The sequence below is a fragment of the Lampetra planeri genome, chromosome 30 (genome assembly GCF_965212315.1).
Source record: "Lampetra planeri chromosome 30, kcLamPlan1.2.h2, whole genome shotgun sequence".
Taxonomy (NCBI): domain Eukaryota; kingdom Metazoa; phylum Chordata; class Hyperoartia; order Petromyzontiformes; family Petromyzontidae; genus Lampetra; species Lampetra planeri.
This window is the reverse complement of record NC_136136.1, coordinates 5,537,194-5,563,811: the sequence shown is the minus strand read 5'-3', so window position 1 is coordinate 5,563,811 and position 26,618 is coordinate 5,537,194. Positions and strand designations below refer to the sequence as shown.

The 26,618-nt window shown below is 45.3% G+C and overlaps 2 protein-coding genes across 2 annotated transcripts in view; both read right to left on the bottom strand.

The window, feature by feature from the left end:
• The window catches only part of LOC144728845 (uncharacterized), a 109,063-nt gene that overhangs the window by 31,802 nt on the left and 50,643 nt on the right, over positions 1–26,618 (bottom strand). The window lies entirely within an intron of this gene.
• LOC144728844 (uncharacterized) lies at positions 20,291–25,104 on the bottom strand. The gene is made up of 4 exons (XM_078608531.1): positions 24,973–25,104; positions 24,014–24,082; positions 21,293–21,421; positions 20,291–21,010 (listed from the first exon to the last, which is right to left on the bottom strand). The coding sequence occupies exons 2-4, from the start codon at positions 24,068–24,070 to the stop codon at positions 20,888–20,890; spliced, it is 309 nt and encodes a 102-aa protein (XP_078464657.1). The 5' UTR covers positions 24,071–24,082; positions 24,973–25,104; the 3' UTR covers positions 20,291–20,887.

Sequence of the window (26,618 nt, the reverse complement as noted above, 5' to 3'; positions counted from 1 at the left end):
GTGGGAAAATAAATTATAGTAACAAATTTTATTTTATTTTTTGTTCTAAGCACTGGTGTCCCACCAATACGTTCATTTGCTCCCCCCTTCTGCCCCTGCTTAGCCAGCACCCTATTTTCCTCTCTTTTAATGCTTGGCCCACCACTGTCTCCTCCCTCATCCCTTGTAGGACTTCCTCTTCCCTGAAGAACTCGACATACGGCCGTTCATGTCCAATCAGGTTGTGCACGAGCCAGAACTGTATTCGCTCTACTCAGTGATTGTGCACCACGGGACCACCACCAATAGCGGCCACTACTACTCCTACAACAAGGTGATGTTGTGCATGATAAACAAAAAAACAAATATCCCCCAAAGAGCCTTACTCGACTGTTGGTGCAAGTGCTGTTCATGAGCACCTGTCAAAGCCAGAACAACACAGGAAGGGGGTGGGTGGCCAGCACCACGCCCGGCCGCCTTTGTCCCCTGAGTGGTAATGTTTACATATTGCACCATATACTCATTTGAGGCTGAGTGGACCGAGGGAACGAGGCTCAGGACCGGTTGAGATAATCGTCACTGCTGTTAGTCTTAAGCGGGAATCGACCTCTGGTTGCCGGGTTCGTAGTGCAATGTGCTAACCACTACGCTACTGTTCCCCACTATGATCATACATACACACACACAAAGCATATGAGTACACGTGTTAACTTCCATATAACATTCCGCTTTCATGATCTGTCACTATGGCTGACTTTTAAATTAATCTGGTACAATTGGGTATTGATCGTAATTTAACAAGTGTGGATGTATTTTTTCTTCAGGTCAGCAATGGCAGCTGGTTCAGAATGGACGATACTGACGTGATGCCAGTCACCAATGCAGAAGTTCTTGAAGACCAGGCCTACATCCTCTTCTATACGAAGTAAGTTGTACTCATGATGTATTTTCAGAAACCATAAAACCTCGATCTATTTACCCTAAGTCAAACAGTGTTATCTGACAGTGTTGTGTACACTCTTACTCGGGCCACAATTATATTTTGAAGGTGGTTACCACGTGAGTTAGCAGCCATTTTCGGTGCAATTTATTTTTCTAGGTAGTTTCAATGACAGGCAGTTTTCTGTGGTGCCCTGTTGGCCAGTGGAATAAATTTGATGGTGATGATGTGTGCTATGTGTAGGTCACCAGAGCAGAATGCCATCCCAGTGGACATCGAGGACCCACAGTCTTCAAACTGGGTGGCATCAGGGACACAAGCAGAGCTCACAAGTGCTCAGACTACACAAGGAAGGACACTCAAGGAAGAAAGGACACAACCCGCAGACACACTGCACACAGACACACCCCCACCTAAGAAGACACGTTGGAGACTTAGAAATTTAGCCTGATATCAGATGCTCCCTCCTTACAGGCAATCCCCGGATTATGGAAGCGTTAGGTTCCCAAGGAAGATCCGCAACCAGAATTTTCCATATGTTGGAAACTCAACAATTTCCACCCAAAATCCAGATAAAATCCCATAGCCAGAAATAGTTGTGCCTCCCGTACTGTTTTCTCTCATTACTGTATCGCGTTGTGATACGTTGTGTATCACTGCCTGTAGCATATGTCTGTATATACGCTCTGCACTTCCTACGATTACACTGGTCAACACACTTTTTCTGGCATAAGGTATTCCAACGGTTTTAAGTTCTTGTCTATCACATCAGGTTTTTGAGATATCAAATATTGCATTTTCAATAAAAACTGCAGAAGAAAAATATTAAATAAATGTGGATATCTACATAAAATTATATTATAAACACACTATCCTAAAAATACAGCACCATATTTTAACACTAAAGCAGTCCCTGACTCGCAACAACTTGCAATCATAAGTGACAGAGTTAATTTTGGGTAAAATCAATGAAAATGGGGTATGCTTTGCTCTATCACATCTCATGTGATAGAGCAAATCTGAGATCAGATTTGGAATCAGCACCCTGAAATTAGTCTAAAACAGCTACAAAAGTCCAGGCCACAAAAAAATGTTTTTTTTTTGTTGACCAGTGTTATTTTATTTAATCGAATATCTACCCTAACACTACCCATAATTAAACTAATGGAACATATACTGTATCCAAATGTTTATTAATCCCATTAAACATTTTAACATTAATTGTTAACAGAAAGCATTCACTTACGAATGTTCATTCACAGAGGCCTCGCATTGATTACTTTCTGCGAAAGCGATCAAATCAGTCGAATGAAGCACAGCAACTGGACGCAAACCATAGTTTGCAGTGCATCAGTACCACTGTCATGGAGGACGTAAACTCAAGCACCGAAGTAACAACTGAGGTGGAACCAACAACAGGAGTGGAACTCACCCAGCCTCCGAGACCTGCAATCGAGAGGAGACTACCAGGGCACAGACCGTATGTGAAGTGGCCTGGCGCCAGTGACAAGAAGTTGTGGGAAACAGTGAATACTGACCTCACCTTGACCCTCGAGAAACTTCGAGGCACAGTGGAGAAGAAGTTGGAGAGGATGGGGGACATCATCTATGAGTACGGGGCAGAAAGCTTTGGAGTGCAAGAGGCAAAAGGCGGGAGAAAGGTTCCAACCCCACCAGTTTCCAGGAGGCAACAAGAAATCAAGCGCCTCGTTCAAGAAAGGAGACAGCTTAAGAAACAGTGGAAGAAAGCCTCGGAAGTGGAAAAGGAGGGCATAGAGGCACTTCAGGCTGACATCAAAACCCGGTTGGCATCCCTCCGTAGAGCAGAGAACCTACGGAAGCGCAGAAGGAAGAAAGAACAAACTAGAACTCGATTCTATAAAGATCCCTTCAAGTTCCTTAAAAGTCTCTTCACGAAAGAAAAAAGTGGAGTTCTAAAAACAACAAAGAAAGACCTAGAAGAGCACCTGAGAACAACAAACTTTGACTCAAAGCGACATGAACATCTGGCCATCCCATCAGATATCCCACCCATTGAACCCCCGGAACATCATATTGAGACCAGCCCTCCGACATGGAAAGAGGTGGAAAACACAGTTCGAAGGGCAAGAACAGCATCAGCCCCGGGGCCAAATGGAGTCCCGTACAAAGTGTATAAGAACGCACCAGATGTCCTGAGGTTCCTCTGGAGGCTTATGAGAACAGCTTGGCAAAAGAAGATAATACCCAAAGTGTGGCGTAGGGCAGGCGGGGTCCTGATCCCTAAGGAGAAGGATGCAGTGAACATCAACCAATTCCGCCCAATCTCCTTACTGAATGTCGAGGGTAAAATCTTCTTTAGGATCATTGCCCAGAGGATGGCCGAGTACCTGCAAAGGAATGCCTACGTCGATACATCTGTACAGAAGGCAGGAATATCAGGGTTCTCTGGCTGCTTGGAGCATTCCAGCATGATCTGGCACCAGATCCAAATGGCCAAGGTGGAGAAAAGGGACCTCCATGTAGTCTTCCTCGACCTCGCCAATGCATTTGGCTCTGTGCCCCATGAACTCCTGTGGTCTGCCTTCAGATTTTTCCACATACCGGACACCATCACAACCCTGGTGAAGTCGTACTTTCAGGATCTGCAGTTCTGCTTCACCACCTCAGAGTTCACCACCTCATGGCAATGCCTGAATGTAGGCATAATGGCGGGATGTACCATTTCTCCATTGGCATTCATAATGGCAATGGAGGTTATCATCAGATCCTCAAAATGGGTTGCTGGTGGACAGCGAGTCGACTCTGGTTTTCGCCTCCCTCCACTCAGAGCCTACATGGACGACATTACAACATTGACCACCACTGTCCCATGCACCAGGAGACTGCTCAGAAAACTCGAGGAGAACATCAGCTGGGCCCGTATGAAGATTAAACCATCCAAGTCACGCAGCATCTCGATTGTGAAGGGAGTACTCTGTGACCTGAAATTCTTCATCGGAGATGACCAAATCCCAACAGTGTCTGAGCAGCCGGTAAAAAGCCTTTGAAGGTGGTATGATGCAAGCCTGAAGGACAAAGACCAGGTGCAACAGCTGCGCAAAGACATCAGTAGTAGCCTACAGTCCATCGACAACACCCAGCTACCTGGAAAGTTAAAGGCCTGGTGTCTGCAGTTTGGTCTCCTACCCCGGGTGTTGTGGCCCCTAGCAGTGTATGAGGTTCCAATCTCAACAGTGGAGAAGATGGAAAGAGGAGCCACGAGCTACTTAAAGAAGTGGCTCGGAGTTCCACGATGCCTTACCACCATAGGCCTCTATGGAGATGGTGTCCTCAAGCTGCCCCTCACCAGTCTAACCGAGGAATTCAAGTGTGCAAAAACCAGGCTCCAGATGACACTGAATGAATCTCGAGACCCAGTGGTGAGCAACAACGCGCCGACCTTGGCAACTGGGCGCAAATGGAGGCCAGGAAAAGCAGTCCAGGAGGCAACAGCAGCCCTCAGACATGCTGACATTGTGGATCATGTTCAGCAAGGGACAGGAGGCCTTGGGCTAACTAGCCGTGCTGCTTGGAGTAAGGCCACTGCACCAGAGCGGCGGAAGATGGTAGTGCAGGAAGTACGCCATCAGGAGGAGGCTGCAAGGTGGGCCAAGGCAGTCTCTCTTGCCAAACAAGGACAGTGGACTCGATGGGACAGTGTGGAGAAGAGGAAGATCAGCTGGAAGGATCTGTGGGCCATGGAAGCGAGGCGGTTGAGCTTTTCCATCAGAGCAACATATGACATCCTTCCAACACCAGTTAATCTTCACCAATGGTATGGTGAAGATCCGGACTGTGCCCTCTGTTCCATGCCAGCCAACCTCAGGCACATTCTCACAGGGTGTAAAACAAGCCTCACCCAAGGACGCTACACTTGGCGTCACAACCAAGTCCTTAAAAACCTTGCGTCCGCCCTGGAGGACAAGCGAGCTGCCACCAACTCCCTACCACCCCCAACAGCATCACACCCCTTACGGACGACCTTTGTCCGCGAAGGGGCTAAACCGCCGAAGAGCGGCTCTACACCAATAGAGCGAGACCAGCTGCGCTTGGCCCGCGACTGGAAAATGCTAGCTGACATTGGCCGGCAACTTGTGTTTCCTCCGGAGATCGCAACCACCACCCTAAGACCTGACATGGTGCTCTGGTCCCGTTCGCTCAAGAAGGTCTTCATCATTGAGCTCACAGTACCCTGGGAGGACTCAGTAGATGAGGCTTATGAGCGAAAATATCTGCGCTATGCCGATCTAGCTGCCGAAGCACGGCATCATGGCTGGAACACAGAAGTCCGACCAGTGGAGGTGGGCTGCAGAGGTTTTGTGGCAACATCTACAACCAGACTGCTTAGAGACCTGGGAATTAAGGGCCAGAGCCAGCGTTCGGCAATCAAAGCTGTATCGGAGGCGGCAGAAGGCAGCAGTCAGTGGCTCTGGATGAAGAGGAAAGACCCCAGCTGGGCCCCAAAGTGAGAGGGCCAGGAGGTATGCAGTCAACAATGCTTGACTCAGGGAGGAGGACGCCCCTGCCATGCATAGTCCCATGGGATGTTGGCTACCAACAACAAGGCAACTCCTATGACTAATTGGGAATGGGACGCAAGCGTAGGATTGATCACCCTGTCGCTGGCCGCCTTTGGGGAGGGTGTATAGTATGAAAGGCCGAAACACCCTAGGAACCAAAGGGTCACTACTGACGATGCGCTCCCCAAATTTCACCAGGCTCACTGTTCATGAACTCTTGGAAGTGCTTGCACAAAGGATAGTAACATCTCATCCTGTGTTCTTTGGAATCAGTTTTCATCCCTATAATCCGGGGACTGCCTGTACTTAGTTTTCATCCCTAACCTACCTAGTGAGCCATAATGGTCTAGGTTTCTCAGAAGGAAGGAAATATATAAACATCTGATATGATGGGATAACTTTTACAAACATTTGTTTAGATTATTTAGATTATTTTGCTGTAAAAATTTATATAAGATAAACCAGTTTATTAAGCTATCATTTATTGCCAAGTTGCTCCTGAATGAGAAGCTCATAGCTCAGTGGCTTTACCTGATAAGATAAAAAATAGTTTCGTTTTATTTGTAAATATTTGCTATACTTTTCACTGTCAAGTTTTTGTATTATTTGTTGTTGTATCATTCTGACCTGACCCGACTCATCGGATTCCTGCTGTATAAATAAATATTCTGATAAGAGTTAACAGAAAGATTTTGTTTGTCCCAACATTGTCTATCATGTGACTGTCATATAAGTAACCGTCTGTTTTTTGTTGGACCGAAATTATCTGAAGCTACATGTTGTGTAGACTCAGTGTTTGTGTAGAAGTGATAGTTTTAAAGATGGTATGCTAGGCTTTTAAGTCTCTGCCAGTAGGTTGTCTATGTATTGGTGCCACGTCACTGCGCTTGAGCGCTTCCAACAGCACTGCCTCCATCAAATCCAGGGGATCAAGTGGGAAGATCTCTGCACCAATGCAAGTGTCCTCCTCCATGCTGACACCACCAGCATTGAAGCAATACTTTTTAAAAAACAACTCCGATGGACTGGCCACTGCTTCCGCATACCTCAGAACTGCCTTCCCCACCAGATCCTTTTCTCCCAGCTCTCCAATGGGCAGCGGACGAGGGGTTTAAGTCCTAACAGGCTAAGGTTCAGACCATCGGGAGATAGTTTAATCCTGCCTTGCCGATTCCGACTGATTCCGTGAGAGTGGCTCAGTCATGCCGATAATAAATCGTTAGTAACTGATCACAGTCTCGGGTGAATTCTGCGAGCGTGTGGGAAGAGCGTGGTGCTGTGTGTGTGCGCTCGTACGTGTACGGTCGGCGCTTCACGGGTGCACGCTAGTAATTGATCACAGCCTCGGGTGAACTCTGCGAGTGTGTGTGGAAAACGCATGGTGCTGTGTGTGTGTGCGCTCATAACGTGGGTGGTCGGTGCCTCCACGGGTGTACGCTTCGTCTTGCTGCTGCGAACCCCCGCACTGCGTGCGGACTAACACCCCTCGCGAACACCTGACCCACAGCCCTTTAAACCACCCGTAACAAAAACCCCCAATCGGCGACGCGGGCGCGAGCAACGTCATTTGCCCTCCAACCCCTGACCCCCCCGTTCAGCGCGTGTGATTGGTGCGCGGGTTTGTGTGAGGGGAGGCGTCGCGTTTGATTGGCGGAGAGGCAACAGGGTGCTTTCAGGCGGCCGTGAGCCAGTGCCGAGCCAGTGCCGAGCCATGCCCCACAAGCAGGACTCGCGGACTCGCGGGGGTTTGACCCAGGGAGGAGAGCCGGCGGGCGGCAGCCCTTCTCCCGCGAGCGAGGAGCGCAGCAGCAGCTGCTCTCACACGAGTCAGGGATCGGGAGACGGCGGACCCCCTACGGCCGGCGCCCAGCAGGGAGAGGCCTCGGGGGCCAGCGGCCTCAACACATGCTATTGTCGGGCGAACAGGTGCTCACACGTGGGGAAATCCACAAAGAGAGTGAGCCTGCACGTGGTGCCCAATGTGCTTATCATTACCATTGAGCGAATCGATTAGTGGTGTGAAAAATCGACAAGGTGAATTTTACTTGCTACACAGAATGCTTCTATTCAAATTTGATTGCATTCACCATATTTGTCATTTGGACATTGGCTGTACACCGGTGCAATATAACACATCGGTCCTCGTAAAACAGTCTAACATCTAAAACTTGAGCTGACATCCATCTTCCAACTGCTTCTATATTGAGAAATCATTTTGACGCACCCCGCAAGATGTTCCGACTGGGTTTGCGAATCGTGGGAAAATAAATTATAGTAACAAATTTTATTTTATTTTTTGTTCTAAGCACTGGTGTCCCACCAATACGTTCATTTGCTCCCCCCTTCTGCCCCTGCTTAGCCAGCACCCTATTTTCCTCTCTTTTAATGCTTGGCCCACCACTGTCTCCTCCCTCATCCCTTGTAGGACTTCCTCTTCCCTGAAGAACTCGACATACGGCCGTTCATGTCCAATCAGGTTGTGCACGAGCCAGAACTGTATTCGCTCTACTCAGTGATTGTGCACCACGGGACCACCACCAATAGCGGCCACTACTACTCCTACAACAAGGTGATGTTGTGCATGATAAACAAAAAAACAAATATCCCCCAAAGAGCCTTACTCGACTGTTGGTGCAAGTGCTGTTCATGAGCACCTGTCAAAGCCAGAACAACACAGGAAGGGGGTGGGTGGCCAGCACCACGCCCGGCCGCCTTTGTCCCCTGAGTGGTAATGTTTACATATTGCACCATATACTCATTTGAGGCTGAGTGGACCGAGGGAACGAGGCTCAGGACCGGTTGAGATAATCGTCACTGCTGTTAGTCTTAAGCGGGAATCGACCTCTGGTTGCCGGGTTCGTAGTGCAATGTGCTAACCACTACGCTACTGTTCCCCACTATGATCATACATACACACACACAAAGCATATGAGTACACGTGTTAACTTCCATATAACATTCCGCTTTCATGATCTGTCACTATGGCTGACTTTTAAATTAATCTGGTACAATTGGGTATTGATCGTAATTTAACAAGTGTGGATGTATTTTTTCTTCAGGTCAGCAATGGCAGCTGGTTCAGAATGGACGATACTGACGTGATGCCAGTCACCAATGCAGAAGTTCTTGAAGACCAGGCCTACATCCTCTTCTATACGAAGTAAGTTGTACTCATGATGTATTTTCAGAAACCATAAAACCTCGATCTATTTACCCTAAGTCAAACAGTGTTATCTGACAGTGTTGTGTACACTCTTACTCGGGCCACAATTATATTTTGAAGGTGGTTACCACGTGAGTTAGCAGCCATTTTCGGTGCAATTTATTTTTCTAGGTAGTTTCAATGACAGGCAGTTTTCTGTGGTGCCCTGTTGGCCAGTGGAATAAATTTGATGGTGATGATGTGTGCTATGTGTAGGTCACCAGAGCAGAATGCCATCCCAGTGGACATCGAGGACCCACAGTCTTCAAACTGGGTGGCATCAGGGACACAAGCAGAGCTCACAAGTGCTCAGACTACACAAGGAAGGACACTCAAGGAAGAAAGGACACAACCCGCAGACACACTGCACACAGACACACCCCCACCTAAGAAGACACGTTGGAGACTTAGAAATTTAGCCTGATATCAGATGCTCCCTCCTTACAGGCAATCCCCGGATTATGGAAGCGTTAGGTTCCCAAGGAAGATCCGCAACCAGAATTTTCCATATGTTGGAAACTCAACAATTTCCACCCAAAATCCAGATAAAATCCCATAGCCAGAAATAGTTGTGCCTCCCGTACTGTTTTCTCTCATTACTGTATCGCGTTGTGATACGTTGTGTATCACTGCCTGTAGCATATGTCTGTATATACGCTCTGCACTTCCTACGATTACACTGGTCAACACACTTTTTCTGGCATAAGGTATTCCAACGGTTTTAAGTTCTTGTCTATCACATCAGGTTTTTGAGATATCAAATATTGCATTTTCAATAGAAACTGCAGAAGAAAAATATTAAATAAATGTGGATATCTACATAAAATTATATTATAAACACACTATCCTAAAAATACAGCACCATATTTTAACACTAAAGCAGTCCCTGACTCGCAACAACTTGCAATCATAAGTGACAGAGTTAATTTTGGGTAAAATCAATGAAAATGGGGTATGCTTTGCTCTATCACATCTCATGTGATAGAGCAAATCTGAGATCAGATTTGGAATCAGCACCCTGAAATTAGTCTAAAACAGCTACAAAAGTCCAGGCCACAAAAAAATATTTTTTTTTTGTTGACCAGTGTTATTTTATTTAATCGAATATCTACCCTAACACTACCCATAATTAAACTAATGGAACATATACTGTATCCAAATGTTTATTAATACCATTAAACATTTTAACATTAATTGTTAACAGAAAGCATTCACTTACGAATGTTCATTCACAGTGTATTTAGTTTTCATCCCTATAATCCGGGGACTGCCTGTACTTAGTTTTCATCCCTAACCTACCTAGTGAGCCATAATGGTCTAGGTTTCTCAGAAGGAAGGAAATATATAAACATCTGATATGATGGGATAACTTTTACAAACATTTGTTTAGATTATTTAGATTATTTTGCTGTAAAAATTTCTATAAGATAAACCAGTTTATTAAGCTATCATTTGTTGCCAAGTTGCTCCTGAATGAGAAGCTCATAGCTCAGTGGCTTTACCTGATAAGATAAAAAATAGTTTCGTTTTATTTGTAAATATTTGCTATACTTTTCACTGTCAAGTTTTTGTATTATTTGTTGTTGTATCATTCTGACCTGACCCGACTCATCGGATTCCTGCTGTATAAATAAATATTCTGATAAGAGTTAACAGAAAGATTTTGTTTGTCCCAACATTGTCTATCATGTGACTGTCATATAAGTAACCGTCTGTTTTTTGTTGGACCGAAATTATCTGAAGCTACATGTTGTGTAGACTCAGTGTTTGTGTAGAAGTGATAGTTTTAAAGATGGTATGCTAGGCTTTTAAGTCTCTGCCAGTAGGTTGTCTATGTATTGGTGCCACGTCACTGCGCTTGAGCGCTTCCAACAGCACTGCCTCCATCAAATCCAGGGGATCAAGTGGGAAGATCTCTGCACCAATGCAAGTGTCCTCCTCCATGCTGACACCACCAGCATTGAAGCAATACTTTTTAAAAAACAACTCCGATGGACTGGCCACTGCTTCCGCATACCTCAGAACTGCCTTCCCCACCAGATCCTTTTCTCCCAGCTCTCCAATGGGCAGCGGACGAGGGGTTTAAGTCCTAACAGGCTAAGGTTCAGACCATCGGGAGATAGTTTAATCCTGCCTTGCCGATTCCGACTGATTCCGTGAGAGTGGCTCAGTCATGCCGATAATAAATCGTTAGTAACTGATCACAGTCTCGGGTGAATTCTGCGAGCCTGTGGGAAGAGCGTGGTGCTGTGTGTGTGCGCTCGTACGTGTACGGTCGGCGCTTCACGGGTGCACGCTAGTAATTGATCACAGCCTCGGGTGAACTCTGCGAGTGTGTGTGGAAAACGCATGGTGCTGTGTGTGTGTGCGCTCGTAACGTGGGTGGTCGGTGCCTCCACGGGTGTACGCTTCGTCTTGCTGCTGCGAACCCCCGCACTGCGTGCGGACTAACACCCCTCGCGAACACCTGACCCACAGCCCTTTAAACCACCCGTAACAAAAACCCCCAATCGGCGACGCGGGCGCGAGCAACGTCATTTGCCCTCCAACCCCTGACCCCCCCGTTCAGCGCGTGTGATTGGTGCGCGGGTTTGTGTGAGGGGAGGCGTCGCGTTTGATTGGCGGAGAGGCAACAGGGTGCTTTCAGGCGGCCGTGAGCCAGTGCCGAGCCAGTGCCGAGCCATGCCCCACAAGCAGGACTCGCGGACTCGCGGGGGTTTGACCCAGGGAGGAGAGCCGGCGGGCGGCAGCCCTTCTCCCGCGAGCGAGGAGCGCAGCAGCAGCTGCTCTCACACGAGTCAGGGATCGGGAGACGGCGGACCCCCTACGGCCGGCGCCCAGCAGGGAGAGGCCTCGGGGGCCAGCGGCCTCAACACATGCTATTGTCGGGCGAACAGGTGCTCACACGTGGGGAAATCCACAAAGAGAGTGAGCCTGCACGTGGTGCCCAATGTGCTTATCATTACCATTGAGCGAATCGATTAGTGGTGTGAAAAATCGACAAGGTGAATTTTACTTGCTACACAGAATGCTTCTATTCAAATTTGATTGCATTCACCATATTTGTCATTTGGACATTGGCTGTACACCGGTGCAATATAACACATCGGTCCTCGTAAAACAGTCTAACATCTAAAACTTGAGCTGACATCCATCTTCCAACTGCTTCTATATTGAGAAATCATTTTGACGCACCCCGCAAGATGTTCCGACTGGGTTTGCGAATCGTGGGAAAATAAATTATAGTAACAAATTTTATTTTATTTTTTGTTCTAAGCACTGGTGTCCCACCAATACGTTCATTTGCTCCCCCCTTCTGCCCCTGCTTAGCCAGCACCCTATTTTCCTCTCTTTTAATGCTTGGCCCACCACTGTCTCCTCCCTCATCCCTTGTAGGACTTCCTCTTCCCTGAAGAACTCGACATACGGCCGTTCATGTCCAATCAGGTTGTGCACGAGCCAGAACTGTATTCGCTCTACTCAGTGATTGTGCACCACGGGACCACCACCAATAGCGGCCACTACTACTCCTACAACAAGGTGATGTTGTGCATGATAAACAAAAAAACAAATATCCCCCAAAGAGCCTTACTCGACTGTTGGTGCAAGTGCTGTTCATGAGCACCTGTCAAAGCCAGAACAACACAGGAAGGGGGTGGGTGGCCAGCACCACGCCCGGCCGCCTTTGTCCCCTGAGTGGTAATGTTTACATATTGCACCATATACTCATTTGAGGCTGAGTGGACCGAGGGAACGAGGCTCAGGACCGGTTGAGATAATCGTCACTGCTGTTAGTCTTAAGCGGGAATCGACCTCTGGTTGCCGGGTTCGTAGTGCAATGTGCTAACCACTACGCTACTGTTCCCCACTATGATCATACATACACACACACAAAGCATATGAGTACACGTGTTAACTTCCATATAACATTCCGCTTTCATGATCTGTCACTATGGCTGACTTTTAAATTAATCTGGTACAATTGGGTATTGATCGTAATTTAACAAGTGTGGATGTATTTTTTCTTTAGGTCAGCAATGGCAGCTGGTTCAGAATGGACGATACTGACGTGATGCCAGTCACCAATGCAGAAGTTCTTGAAGACCAGGCCTACATCCTCTTCTATACGAAGTTGTACTCATGATGTATTTTCAGAAACCATAAAACCTCGATCTATTTACCCTAAGTCAAACAGTGTTATCTGACAGTGTTGTGTACACTCTTACTCGGGCCACAATTATATTTTGAAGGTGGTTACCACGTGAGTTAGCAGCCATTTTCGGTGCAATTTATTTTTCTAGGTAGTTTCAATGACAGGCAGTTTTCTGTGGTGCCCTGTTGGCCAGTGGAATAAATTTGATGGTGATGATGTGTGCTATGTGTAGGTCACCAGAGCAGAATGCCATCCCAGTGGACATCGAGGACCCACAGTCTTCAAACTGGGTGGCATCAGGGACACAAGCAGAGCTCACAAGTGCTCAGACTACACAAGGAAGGACACTCAAGGAAGAAAGGACACAACCCGCAGACACACTGCACACAGACACACCCCCACCTAAGAAGACACGTTGGAGACTTAGAAATTTAGCCTGATATCAGATGCTCCCTCCTTACAGGCAATCCCCGGATTATGGAAGCGTTAGGTTCCCAAGGAAGATCCGCAACCAGAATTTTCCATATGTTGGAAACTCAACAATTTCCACCCAAAATCCAGATAAAATCCCATAGCCAGAAATAGTTGTGCCTCCCGTACTGTTTTCTCTCATTACTGTATCGCGTTGTGATACGTTGTGTATCACTGCCTGTAGCATATGTCTGTATATACGCTCTGCACTTCCTACGATTACACTGGTCAACACACTTTTTCTGGCATAAGGTATTCCAACGGTTTTAAGTTCTTGTCTATCACATCAGGTTTTTGAGATATCAAATATTGCATTTTCAATAAAAACTGCAGAAGAAAAATATTAAATAAATGTGGATATCTACATAAAATTATATTATAAACACACTATCCTAAAAATACAGCACCATATTTTAACACTAAAGCAGTCCCTGACTCGCAACAACTTGCAATCATAAGTGACAGAGTTAATTTTGGGTAAAATCAATGAAAATGGGGTATGCTTTGCTCTATCACATCTCATGTGATAGAGCAAATCTGAGATCAGATTTGGAATCAGCACCCTGAAATTAGTCTAAAACAGCTACAAAAGTCCAGGCCACAAAAAAATATTTTTTTTTTGTTGACCAGTGTTATTTTATTTAATCGAATATCTACCCTAACACTACCCATAATTAAACTAATGGAACATATACTGTATCCAAATGTTTATTAATACCATTAAACATTTTAACATTAATTGTTAACAGAAAGCATTCACTTACGAATGTTCATTCACAGTGTATTTAGTCTTCTTGGTTCTTTCGGTAAAGTCACGTAGAAGGGAAGTAATAAAATAATAAAAATAAAACATAATAAAACAATTCTCACGACGTTTCGGCCACAACGCAAGCAGCCGTCCTCTTCGCCTGAGGACGGCTGCTTGCGTTGTGGCCGAAACGTCGTGAAAATTGTTTTATTATGTTTTATTTTTATTATTTTATTACTTCCCTTCTACGTGACTTTACCGAAAGAACCAAGAAGATGAATCCCTGCAGTCACGAAAGCTTTAAATCGAAAAGTGTATTTAGTTTTCATCCCTATAATCCGGGGACTGCCTGTACTTAGTTTTCATCCCTAACCCACCGAGTGAGCCATAATGGTCTAGGTTTCTCAGAAGGAAGGAAATATATAAACATCTGATATGATGGGATAACTTTTACAAACATTTGTTTAGATTATTTAGATTATTTTGCTGTAAAAATTTCTATAAGATAAACCAGTTTATTAAGCTATCATTTATTGCCAAGTTGCTCCTGAATGAGAAGCTCATAGCTCAGTGGTTTTACCTGATAAGATAAAAAATAGTTTCGTTTTATTTGTAAATATTTGCTATACTTTTCACTGTCAAGTTTTTGTATTATTTGTTGTTGTATCATTCTGACCTGACCCGACTCATCGGATTCCTGCTGTATAAATAAATATTCTGATAAGAGTTAACAGAAAGATTTTGTTTGTCCCAACATTGTCTATCATGTGACTGTCATATAAGTAACCGTCTGTTTTTTGTTGGACCGAAATTATCTGAAGCTACATGTTGTGTAGACTCAGTGTTTGTGTAGATGTGATAGTTTTAAAGATGGTATGCTAGGCTTTTAAGTCTCTGCCAGTAGGTTGTCTATGTATTGGTGCTACGTCACTGCGCTTGAGCGCTTCCAACAGCACTGCCTCCATCAAATCCAGGGGATCAAGTGGGAAGATCTCTGCACCAATGCAAGTGTCCTCCTCCATGCTGACACCACCAGCATTGAAGCAATACTTTTTAAAAAACAACTCCGATGGACTGGCCACTGCTTCCGCATACCTCAGAACTGCCTTCCCCACCAGATCCTTTTCTCCCAGCTCTCCAATGGGCAGCAGACAAGGGGATTAAGTCCTAACAGGCTAAGGTTCAGACCATCGGGAGATAGTTTAATCCTGCCTTGCCGATTCCGACTGATTCCGTGAGAGTGGCTCAGTCATGCCGATAATAAATCGTTAGTAACTGATCACAGTCTCGGGTGAATTCTGCGAGCGTGTGGGAAGAGCGTGGTGCTGTGTGTGTGCGCTCGTACATGTACGGTCGGCGCTTCACGGGTGCACGCTAGTAATTGATCACAGCCTCGGGTGAACTCTGCGAGTGTGTGTGGAAAACGCATGGTGCTGTGTGTGTGTGCGCTCGTAACGTGGGTGGTCGGTGCTTCCACGGGTGTACGCTTCGTCTTGCTGCTGCGAACCCCCGCACTGCGTGCGGACTAACACCCCTCGCGAACACCTGACCCACAGCCCTTTAAACCACCCGTAACAAAAACCCCCAATCGGCGACCCGGGCGCGAGCAACGTCATTTGCCCTCCAACCCCTGACCCCCCCGTTCAGCGCGTGTGATTGGTGCGCGGGTTTGTGAGGGGAGGCGTCGCGTTTGATTGGCGGAGAGGCAACAGGGTGCTTTCAGGCGGCCGTGAGCCAGTGCCGAGCCAGTGCCGAGCCATGCCCCACAAGCAGGACTCGCGGACTCGCGGGGGTTTGACCCAGGGAGGAGAGCCGGCGGGCGGCAGCCCTTCTCCCGCGAGCGAGGAGCGCAGCAGCAGCTGCTCTCACACGAGTCAGGGATCGGGAGACGGCGGACCCCCTACGGCCGGCGCCCAGCAGGGAGAGGCCTCGGGGGCCAGCGGCCTCAACACATGCTATTGTCGGGCGAACAGGTGCTCACACGTGGGGAAATCCACAAAGAGAGTGAGCCTGCACGTGGTGCCCAATGTGCTTATCATTACCATTGAGCGAATCGATAAGTGGTGTGAAAAATCGACAAGGTGAATTTTACTTGCTACACAGAATGCTTCTATTCAAATTTGATTGCATTCACCATATTTGTTATTTGGACATTGGCTGTACACCGGTGCAATATAACACATCGGTCCTCGTAAAACAGTCTAACATCTAAAACTTGAGCTGACATCCATCTTCCAACTGCTTCTATATTGAGAAATTATTTTGACGCACCCCGCAAGATGTTCCGACTGGGTTTGCGAATCGTGGGAAAATAAATTATAGTAACAAATTTTATTTTTTGTTCTAAGCACTGGTGTCCCACCAATACGTTCATTTGCTCCCCCCTTCTGCCCCTGCTTAGCCAGCACCCTATTTTCCTCTCTTTTAATGCTTGGCCCACCACTGTCTCCTCCCACATCCCTTGTAGGACTTCCTCTTCCCTGAAGAACTCGACATACGGCCGTTCATGTCCAATCAGGTTGTGCACGAGCCAGAACTGTATTCGCTCTACTCAGTGATTGTGCACCACGGGACCACCACCAATAGCGGCCACTACTACTCCTACAACAAGGTGATGTTGTGCATGATAAACAAAAAAACAAATATCCCCCAAAGAGCCTTACTCGACTGTTGGTGCAAGTGCTGTTCATGAGCACCTGTCAAAGCCAGAACAACACAGGAAGGGGGTGGGTGGCCAGCACCACGCCCGGCCGCCTTTGTCCCCTGAGCGGTAATGTTTACATATTGCACCATATACTCATTTGAGGCTGAGTGGACCGAGGGAACGAGGCTCAGGACCGGTTGAGATAATCGTCACTGCTGTTAGTCTTATTTTATTTTTTGTTCTTAGCACTGGTGTCCCACCAATACGTTCATTTGCTCCCCCCTTCTGCCCCTGCTTAGCCAGCACCCTATTTTCCTCTCTTTTAACGCTTGGCTCACCACTGTCTCCTCCCTCATCCCTCGTAGGAGTTCCTCTTCCCAGAACAACTCAACATGCGGCTGGTCATGTCCAATCAGGTTGTGCACGAGCCGGAACATTATTCGCTCTACTCGGTCATTGTGCACCACAGGACCACCACCAATAGCGGTCACTACTTCTCGTACAACAAGGTGGCGTGTTGCATGACTGCGTGGAAACGCCAACTCGCGGTTGCCCCTACCAATGCAAACAAGTTTTCTGAGCGGCGATGGGAGAGAGGTTCTCCCTCGCGTTAAAAATGCCAAAAAGAATTAAAAAGCACAATTACTGCTGCACAACCACATCCTGAACAATGTGATGTCCTTTTCTCCCCCCCTACCCCAATATGTGCAGTTACTACTATAGTCAGTAGATACTACTACAGTCAGTAGATACTACTACAGTTAGTATATACTGCTGTAGTCAGTATATACGACTATAGTCAGTGGATACTACTGTAGTGCCAGATACTACTATAGTCACTAGATACTATAGTCCGTAGATACTACTAGTCAGTAGGTACGACAATAGTCAGATACAACTACAGTCAGCAGATACTACTATAGAGTCAGCAGATACTACTAGTAAACAGATACTACTATAGTCAGTGGATACTACTATAGTCAGTAAATACGACTGTAGAGCCAGATACTAATGTAGTGACATAAGAAGGGAGGGGCTGCTGGGGGCTCTGGGTTCCCAGGGGGTCCAGACGCTTAAGCCTCTGGGCGCCAGGCGTTGGGTTCCCAGGCGCTTAAGCCTTTTGGCGCCGCCAACGGGGGGGGGGGGCTGTGTGTGCTCTGTGGGATGTCTGGTGGCGCACACGGCCCCACCCCTCGTTGGACTAGGCATAAAAAGGGGAGCTCCCTAGACGATCGGGGCCAGTTGTAACTCAAGACCCAAGACCCACGACCAGCCATCTGAAGACCCTGGGATGTTGTGAGAGCGAGTGGTGGGACTCTGGAACTCCCGACTCTACGACCTTGGGAGGGCGAGTTCCAGAGCGTAGCCAGAGTAGAGTATCTAGGCTGTGTACCTAGGCTGTGTACCTAGGCTGTAACAGAGTATCAGGACTGTTGGAGTGTTGTGTTGTAATAAAGAAGTTACCTCTACAAGTGTCTCCGGAACCCGTTACACTAGTATAGTCAGTAGTTTCTACTATAGTCAGTAGATACTACTACTACTGTCAGTAGATACTACTATAGAGTCAGTAGATATTACTATAGTTAGTAGATACTATAGTCAGTAGATACTACTAGAGTCGGTAGATACTACTTTAGTCAGTATATACTATAGTCATTAGATACTATAGAATCACTAGATGCTACTTTAGAGTCCGTGGGTAATCCTATAAAGTTACTAGATACCAGAGGTGGGACAAAGTCATTGTTATGCAAGTCCAAGTCGAGTCGCAAGTCATCAAATTCATGACTCGAGTCTGACTCGAGTCCAAGTCACATGACTCGAGTCCACATCTCATAGGTGGGACAAAGTCATTGTTATGCAAGTCCAAGTCGAGTCGCAAGTCATCAAATTCATGACTCGAGTCATGTGACTCGAGTCCAAGTCACATGACTCGAGTCCACACCTCTGCTAGATACTACTATTTTATGTAGGGTGTGTAGGATTAAATGCCTACAAAATAAAAATTGGGTGAGGGGAGGGTAAAAAGATTTTTGGAGGGGGGGGGGGGTCAACAATGTTTGGAAACCTTTTAGATCAACTATTTACCCCCACTTTCGGTAACTTTTTGATTCAGCACTTCTGAAAGGCTCTTATAATTTTAACGGACAAATGGACAAACGGAACGTTGGCCTTTCACAAAAGCTTAGTATTTGTGTATGTATATGTTGTGTTTTTAACAGAAGACAAATATATAAATTATACACATGAAGCAAATATTTGAACGAGTATATCTTGGGCAACTGGACAAAAACATCCGTGTAGAAATGTGAATTGCAGCCAGGTGAGCTGAATACGCTTCAAGAATTAATTTAACACTTTACTGAGGATTACAAAATACACCAATTAGTGCCAGTGGGCATCCATTGAGGCCTTCACATGTTTGTTATGCTGGTGCCCCAGACGACGCATTGCCAATCAGACAGGTATCATTGCAATTTTTCCAGTTAATATAAATTAGTAAAGCTACCAAAACTTCTTTATTTGGTCAGGACAATCAATTGTTTTACAAAGTCTGTCTCAATGTCTCCACATATGTGACGATTGGCATAATGGCCCTGGTGTTAACGTTCTGGCCACATACTCAACGTATTATCTCATCAAAAGAAAGAGCTGCCGCAGTAGTTGTTGGAGCTACCCGAGTAGTATGGCTCCCCGAGTATTGGGCGGGGTTACCAGAGTATTGGCCGTGGCAACCTGTGTATTGTTCGGGGCTACTGGAGTAGTAGTGGATAGAGCTACCATAGTTGGCTGGGTTGGAAGAGTAGGTGATGCTTATGAGAAAACTGTTAATGAATAACCGCACGTGTAAACCAGTCACATGGTTAATGGCGACTCGGGAGAAATGCTGTTTGTAACATACGTGCTGTTGCATTTTACAGAGTGACGGTGCTGTTCTTCACAAGATTGCTATTAACCACAATAAATGTGTCTGCCCTCGATTTGGAGCACCTGCCCATGTCCTTCATTTCGAGTGTGCAACATATTTCAAAGCAAATTCTTAAATGTTGTTTGTATTATTAATGTACATATAAAGTCACAATTCAATGGCAATATCATATTATCAGAGTATGTGTTTTGTTTGCATTCTGACCACAAGCATTGTGGTTAATGCAAACATGATTCCTTGTAAAAGGTTTTAGTTTGGTGTTTTAGCATCTTAACACCTGTTTTGTTGCCAGAAAAAAGGGGAAAACCCTATCATCATATTTTGGTACTGGCAAAGGAGGTCCCATTATGTAAATGCTCACCCCAGCTCTCATTACTCTGATAGTGCATTGTCTTTGGGATGTACACCTTTTGGCGTCCTCTGGTCTAACACCGTTTGAGACGAGACTCAAAAGAAGCTGTCGCTGGTGTGGACCAATCAGTTTGAAGGACAATGCATATATTATCAGAGTATGTGTTTTGTTTGCATTCTGACCACAAGCATTGTGGTTAATGCAGACATGATTCCTTGTAAAAGGTTTAAGTTTGGTGTTTTAACATCTTAACACCTGTTTTGTTGCCAGAAAAAATGACAATACATACGTGTTCATTATTGAAATGTGATAATCCACGTGATACAATCCATTGCATGGCATAAAACTACAATTTATTTATTGTAATATGCTTGTGACTTTGCTTATAACTTAAGAACCAAACATAGCAAAAGGATGAGCAATGCACAAAAAAATGTCCCTTTTAGAAATGCAACATTTTACGAGGGTGTGATTTGTCCTGGATAATGTGCAAAAATTAAATTGCCTCAGTAGTTGCGATTTTTTGCTAGATATTAGCCCATTTCCTTCTCTGATTGCGCATATCCAGGCTGTTCTCTTGATATTACCATCTCACCCATGTGACACCACCCAGGGGGAGATTACCATCGCTCTATCTCTCCCATGTGCACGTGTTGGCCCCCCCACACTTGTTGCACTCCAGTACACGGTGTTGTTGCCCACTCCAATATGACGCATAGAAATACGAGTGTATTTAGCTGCCTAATAGATAAAACATATTTAAAATGTTATGAAAAAGGCTGCATGGCTGAGTCAACAATTTAACGATCGCCAAGAATTGCGTTTTTGGGCAAAGTTAGCAAAAAATGTTGATCCTTCAAGGTATCCAACAAGGAGTTCATTCTAAAGATGTCCACCAAACAGGTGTTTACCTAGTCACACTTCAGTCCTACATCGCATCCACCCGAGCAGCAAATATCTGAACGTGGAGCAGAACGGCCTGGTCGATGGCAGTTTTCGTGGCTCCTGGGTTGTCCCGGATGAAATTTACGATGCCCTGCAGGCACTCAGCCTAGGGAGAGGAATACAATGGGGTTACAGGCATGGGATGAAGGGATGAGTACAAATGAGAGACAAGGGGAAGCGGAATGGACAAGATCAATCTGGTGTTAAGTTGCTGGGCTGCGATCATCCCATCAGGTTAGATAATAAGGCCATCAATCAGGAAGTATTTCAGGAATTACAATCAAAATCAACTTAACTATTATGCACGCTTAAATTACAAGCATGCAAAGTGGACCACGAAAAAGTGTGCTCCGTATAGGTGACTGTCCCGGTATGCATGGACAAGCACCTTGTATTTGTCGATGTCAGCCTTGCCTGTCACGCGGTTGTACAGCTCGTACGCGACCCTGCCGGCTGTGATTGCTTGGTATGCTTCACTTGTGGTCTCCTTGCCGGACAACCAGCTCAGCAGCCCCATCTGCTCTCAGGTGTTGGATAGTGGTGGTAGATTTGAAGGAGAGTGAAAAGTTATTGGAGATGTTGGGCAGCTCAGAGGACAAAGCACGGAGTTGGTATCGCCGAGATTCTGGGTTAGATTTCACATAGCTTTGATTAAACTGGATTCTCAAGTGAAGAGGGTTTATGGTTTCAGCCCTGCTACCAATGATTGCACAAACAAGCATCACATTACATTTGGTTCTGCACTTAATTTGGTTGAATTCCAACTTCATCAAAGGGAATACAAATATTGGTTTGACCATCATAGGACAGGTTACTCTCAGGAGTGGGAAAATGCTGCCCCTGAATGTGTGGCCTAAAGGTCACTTGAAAGAATTTCAGAGGTTGCTCTGTTATATCTGCTTCTGTGAGCCATTCTCTAAAACAAATGGTTGCAATGCTTTGAGATAACAATCAGTCCCTCCAGAAAAACGCGATTATGCGATCGCATGATTCCATGCAAAATCAGCCAAAGTCCGCATATTTATGCGGGGGGCGCGTTTTTTCAAATACGCCGCACTTTCGCCGCATAAATTGCAGATTTCCGCGCGCAAAATATGCGGGCTTGCATGATTTCATAATCCCCGCATTTTCGTTGCAAAAAGTCACATATATCTTAGCAGAAAGTTGACAAATGTTGCGTTTACTTCACACAAGCGCAGCCATTTCCCCTGTTGCCATGGGAACGTTATGAAGTGACGTCACTCATTACGCGACATCATTGAAAAGCTGCAAACCCCGCGATGCCAATGAAACCATGATGAAGCCCGCAAATCTTTCTCATTTGCCAGTGGAGCATTTGAGAGGGAGGAGATGGTGGAGGGGGAGGAGATGGACACTGAGGGAGAGGGGATGGAGGATGAGGATGGTGAATGATTGGCCAGTGTTAGAGGCTACGTAGTTAGTTTTATTCAGGAGTTTATGCAACTTTACAGTTGTAAGATTGCACTTTTTTGTTAGTAGTATGTAAATTTACATTACTGTAAGACTGTACTGTTACTGTATTGCTTACGTTACTGTGCACTGAAAACACTTATTTTAACAGAAGATGTCTGTTTTGTATAGCTACCTCTGTAAAACAGGAAGCACACATTTTATTTTTTAATATTTTATTTATTCATTTTTACAGAAGTTGTAGCATATTCATTTTGTAAAGCTACAGAACTTGTTCGACTCAATGTTTTGTAAGTTTGAGCCATCTGTTTGTTAAGGTCTGAAATAAAACAAGATGAGAACTTAAATATTCCCAGCACTTTCTGTGATGTAGTATGCTTGCTTATCATAGGAAGTAATAAGAAATGACTCTTTACATTAAAGTAGTAGCCTAGTGAATAGGGTGTTGGGGGAATCACTTTTTTTTCTCTTTTTCATCAAACCGCAGTTTTTGCAAGTTCCCGCAATTTTTGCAAGTTCCCGCAATTTAATCGCATAAAATTTCATAAATATCCCGCATATTCCATCGCATTTTTTAAGAAAACGTGCCGCATAATCAACGATTTTTGCCCGCAACAATCACCAAAAAACTCCGCGTTTTTCTGGAGGGACTGAACAATGTATTAATCTTATAACGTGACATCATTAGCACAATTGGGATAAAAATGGGGGAAAAGACCAATAATATGAATAAAAGTAATGTTAATGAGGACAAAGTCAGTCCTCTTAAGCAAATCATTGGCATGTAATAATTATTAATTCATTAAATTTAATAAATTAATGAGTGTAATCATCAATTATATCTACGATTCATGAAAATAATATGCCGTTACATTAGGCTAAGGGAGTGAACAAATTATACATAAGTAGATTGAGGGCTGTAAATATATATTTTTACAATGAAATATGTACTCGACTATTGTGTTCCTGAAAGCCATCTTAAATATAAACATCATAGCTTATATGTGTAATGTTATTGTAAATGTGTGTATATACCAGGAGTGGGGAACCTATAGCCCGTGGGCCAAATTACAACCACGACTTCACATCACACAATCCATGAACCCATGAGGCCTTATCACGTCAAAGCGGCCCGCACATGTTATATATCCATTACTTCAAGTATCAGAGCTGCACTATTCTATTCTTGCGTATGGCAATGTTGAGGAGCTAAATGCCAACAGAGGTCTGCTACCCACGGGAGCACTTCAGGAGAAAGCTCGTGTAGTTTTGCTATCCCTCCTCCATTGAAGCTGCCAAAATAGCAGTGGTTTACTTTATGGCCCATAGTTTGTGTATCATGGCCACGACCGCACGCACTCCTGTGATTTTAATTTCCATTCATGAAAGAGATGTGCTCATTGGCCAGTTGATACAGTATTCTGATGTGGTTGATGGTTACCCGAGTATCTTCGTGTCAAAGCTAGGTGTGCAAATGTATGTGTTTATTCTGATCGTCTGCGATGTTCCACACTGTTTACCGGCGTTCTTGGCATGTAAGGGTTCTCTTGAAGTAACATGTGACTGTTAACGTGCAGATTGCTCGTGAAAAGACTTCAAATTCCTATTCTGCCCTCATTAAGGCAAAGATTCCACACTGATGGTGTACAGAACCAACCCAATGGCAGTGCATCAGTACCTGCTGGAGGAGCTCAGCGTTGGACAGACCCCAGGAGGCATCGAAAACCTTGTCCATTCGTCCACAGTTCTACCAGACCCACGCAGTACGTACTTTGGTTGAGTACAGATGCATCGTTTCATCGAATAATATCATACAAAGGCTCACAATACATGCAGCGAATCGAGTAAACATGAAAATGTTCAATGTATGTGAAATCTAAATAGGGAAACCATATCCAACATTACTTCGGCTAATAGAGTAAGCAAGGGTACAAATGGAGACGTAACAAAAGCAAGCAACAATAGAAACGAGATGGTAAAAACGAGAAAAAGACTATTATGAATGAATGTATCGGATCACCGTGGTGGTTAGGTAAATCATTACGCTCTCAGTACATAGTGCTGGTGACGACATTCGACTAAGTCAACTCCAAATGTTTTGCACAGTTTAGTCCGCAGCCCAAGGTGTCATGCCACAGGTTAAGTTTGCACTCTACAGTAAAATGTTAAATTGTACACGGCCGAGTTCACAGCTGTACAGTAGCCATACACAAGCAATTCTACAATGTATGATTTCTCAGTTGCAGTCATTTGGTATAGCCCTGTGAGCCATTCGGCTCTTGAATCGGGTGCAACCTCAACAAACAAAAACACATCTTAAAGTGCAAACAGAAAATCCAAGAAAAGACAGCAAAATATTGCAGAAAAAGCACCGTACACCAACACTGTGTGCAAAAATCCCAGTGGGTGAGGTGGGTTTCTTATATTTTCCATCCAATATAAATATTCCGATTGTGATCATGAAGCCAATCGCCGACACAGGACCTCACTGGCACGACGGCCATTCACCGATACGGCCTCTCCCTCATCCAGCACAGGTACCTCGCTGAATACAACAGCGAGATAAATAGCCTTTGATAGCCCCCGATAGCTGCACCTCCTACATCTCCTCGTTGACAGCAAAGCACAGATGCACACCTTCGTCAATGGTGCAGCGACAATCGTCAATCGTCTTCCCCTTTCGCGGCAGGCAGCTGAGGCCACAGCAGAGCGGACGAGGCAGTCGAGGCTTGGTTGGAGGGTGGATCGATCCAAAGAGAATCGATGACTGAAGAATCGATTCCCGATGGCGCCCACGGCAAGGTGTGCGTAATCGATTCCAGTTGAATTATCAAATGGAGTCGATTTCAAATATGGAAAAGTTAATTTCGATTTAAAGCTTTCGTGACTGCAGGGATTCATCTTCTTGGTTCTTTCGGTAAAGTCACGTAGAAGGGAAGTAATAAAATAATAAAAATAAAAGATAATAAAACAATTCTCACGACTTTTCGGCAACAACGCAAGCAGCCGTCTTCAGGTGAAGAATGAGACACTGCCAAGCTAGGAGCTTATATATAAGCTGAGTTGGAGGTGGAAGAAGAGAGCCTTAACAAAAGAATGTGCATATCAAGAGGAATTTAGCATATTCATGGGAAATGCGTAGGAGGTGGGCGGGGGGGTTTCAAAGTCATATTATGCCCATGCATTATGCAGGATCAGCAGCACCAAATGGAGGGGGGGTAGCATTAACAAAGGGAGGGCATGTTAATAGTATGTAGAAGCAATGAAACATGTGAATGGGAAAACGGTGGCAGGAGATCCGCAGCGGAGCAAATATTGCATTCCCTGTGGAGAACACAAGATACACAGTTAATGCCAGTGAGTGGACTGCGGTCTGAAAGTCACCATAAACGTGAACAACAATCAGTTAAGATCCGAAGTGGTTTATTACGTCCTTCCAATGATTGCTGAGCCAGAATCCATCTTCTCGGTTGAAATTGTCTCTGTGTTTGTATATGTGGATCGCCTCATGAACGAATCTCTCATGGTAGCCAGATGGCTTGCAGAGAACCTCTATCTTGGAGAAGTCAATGTCATGTGAACCCATTGAATTGTAACAGTGATCTGCCACGGCTGAGGTGTTTGTCCTACCGTGTTTCAGGTCAGCTTTATGTTCACGGATGTGGTCCGAGACATGTCGTTTGGTTTCTCCAATGTAACTGCTACCACAGAGGCAACTTAGTTTGTAGACGCCAGGGTACTGTATGTCTGGAACCACGTTCCAAGTACTGTACGCGATTATTGTTGTTGTATTTATTACTGATTAATTTAATTGGCAGTCGTTATACATTCCCCTTGTTCGTTATCGATTTAGGTATTAAATGTCACTTGTTACGAATCCTAGGCCCCGTCGAATGCATATAACTGTGCGTTGAACTTACTACATACCTTATCAGTGCCTATCTTATTACAGACCAATTAAGATATTATTGGTCCTTTGTAGGATGAACGTTGAGATTTATAAGGGAACGGGATGACCAATGAGATCTGAATTGGTTGGCACAGATAAGGGGTTGATAGTTATGTGAACTTGCCCCACGTGGCTGTCCGTTAACAGCCCCCCACTCCACACCCACGAGCTGTAGGAGCGGTGGGGGGGGGGGGGCTCTGTCCACTCAGTGGCGCTGACAAGGCTCACACCACTCAGCAGTCAGCACCGCAAGTGTCGAGGAGTCCCATCCTCGCAGCTCCCCAGTGCCGGATTATCCCAGTAGCAACACATTCCTGCGGAGGGAGCTGGTAGG

Bases quoted from the DNA above. Each gene is read 5' to 3' on its own strand.
- LOC144728844 (XM_078608531.1), bottom strand. From the start codon at position 24,070: ATGGACAAGGTTTTCGATGCCTCCTGGGGTCTGTCCAACGCTGAGCTC. The intron at 21,422-24,013 runs GTACTGATGCAC...ACCTGAGAGCAG, and splicing joins ACGCTGAGCTCCTCCAGCAG to ATGGGGCTGCTGAGCTGGTT. The intron at 21,011-21,292 runs GTGCTTGTCCAT...TCCTCTCCCTAG, and splicing joins CTGACATCGACAAATACAAG to GCTGAGTGCCTGCAGGGCAT.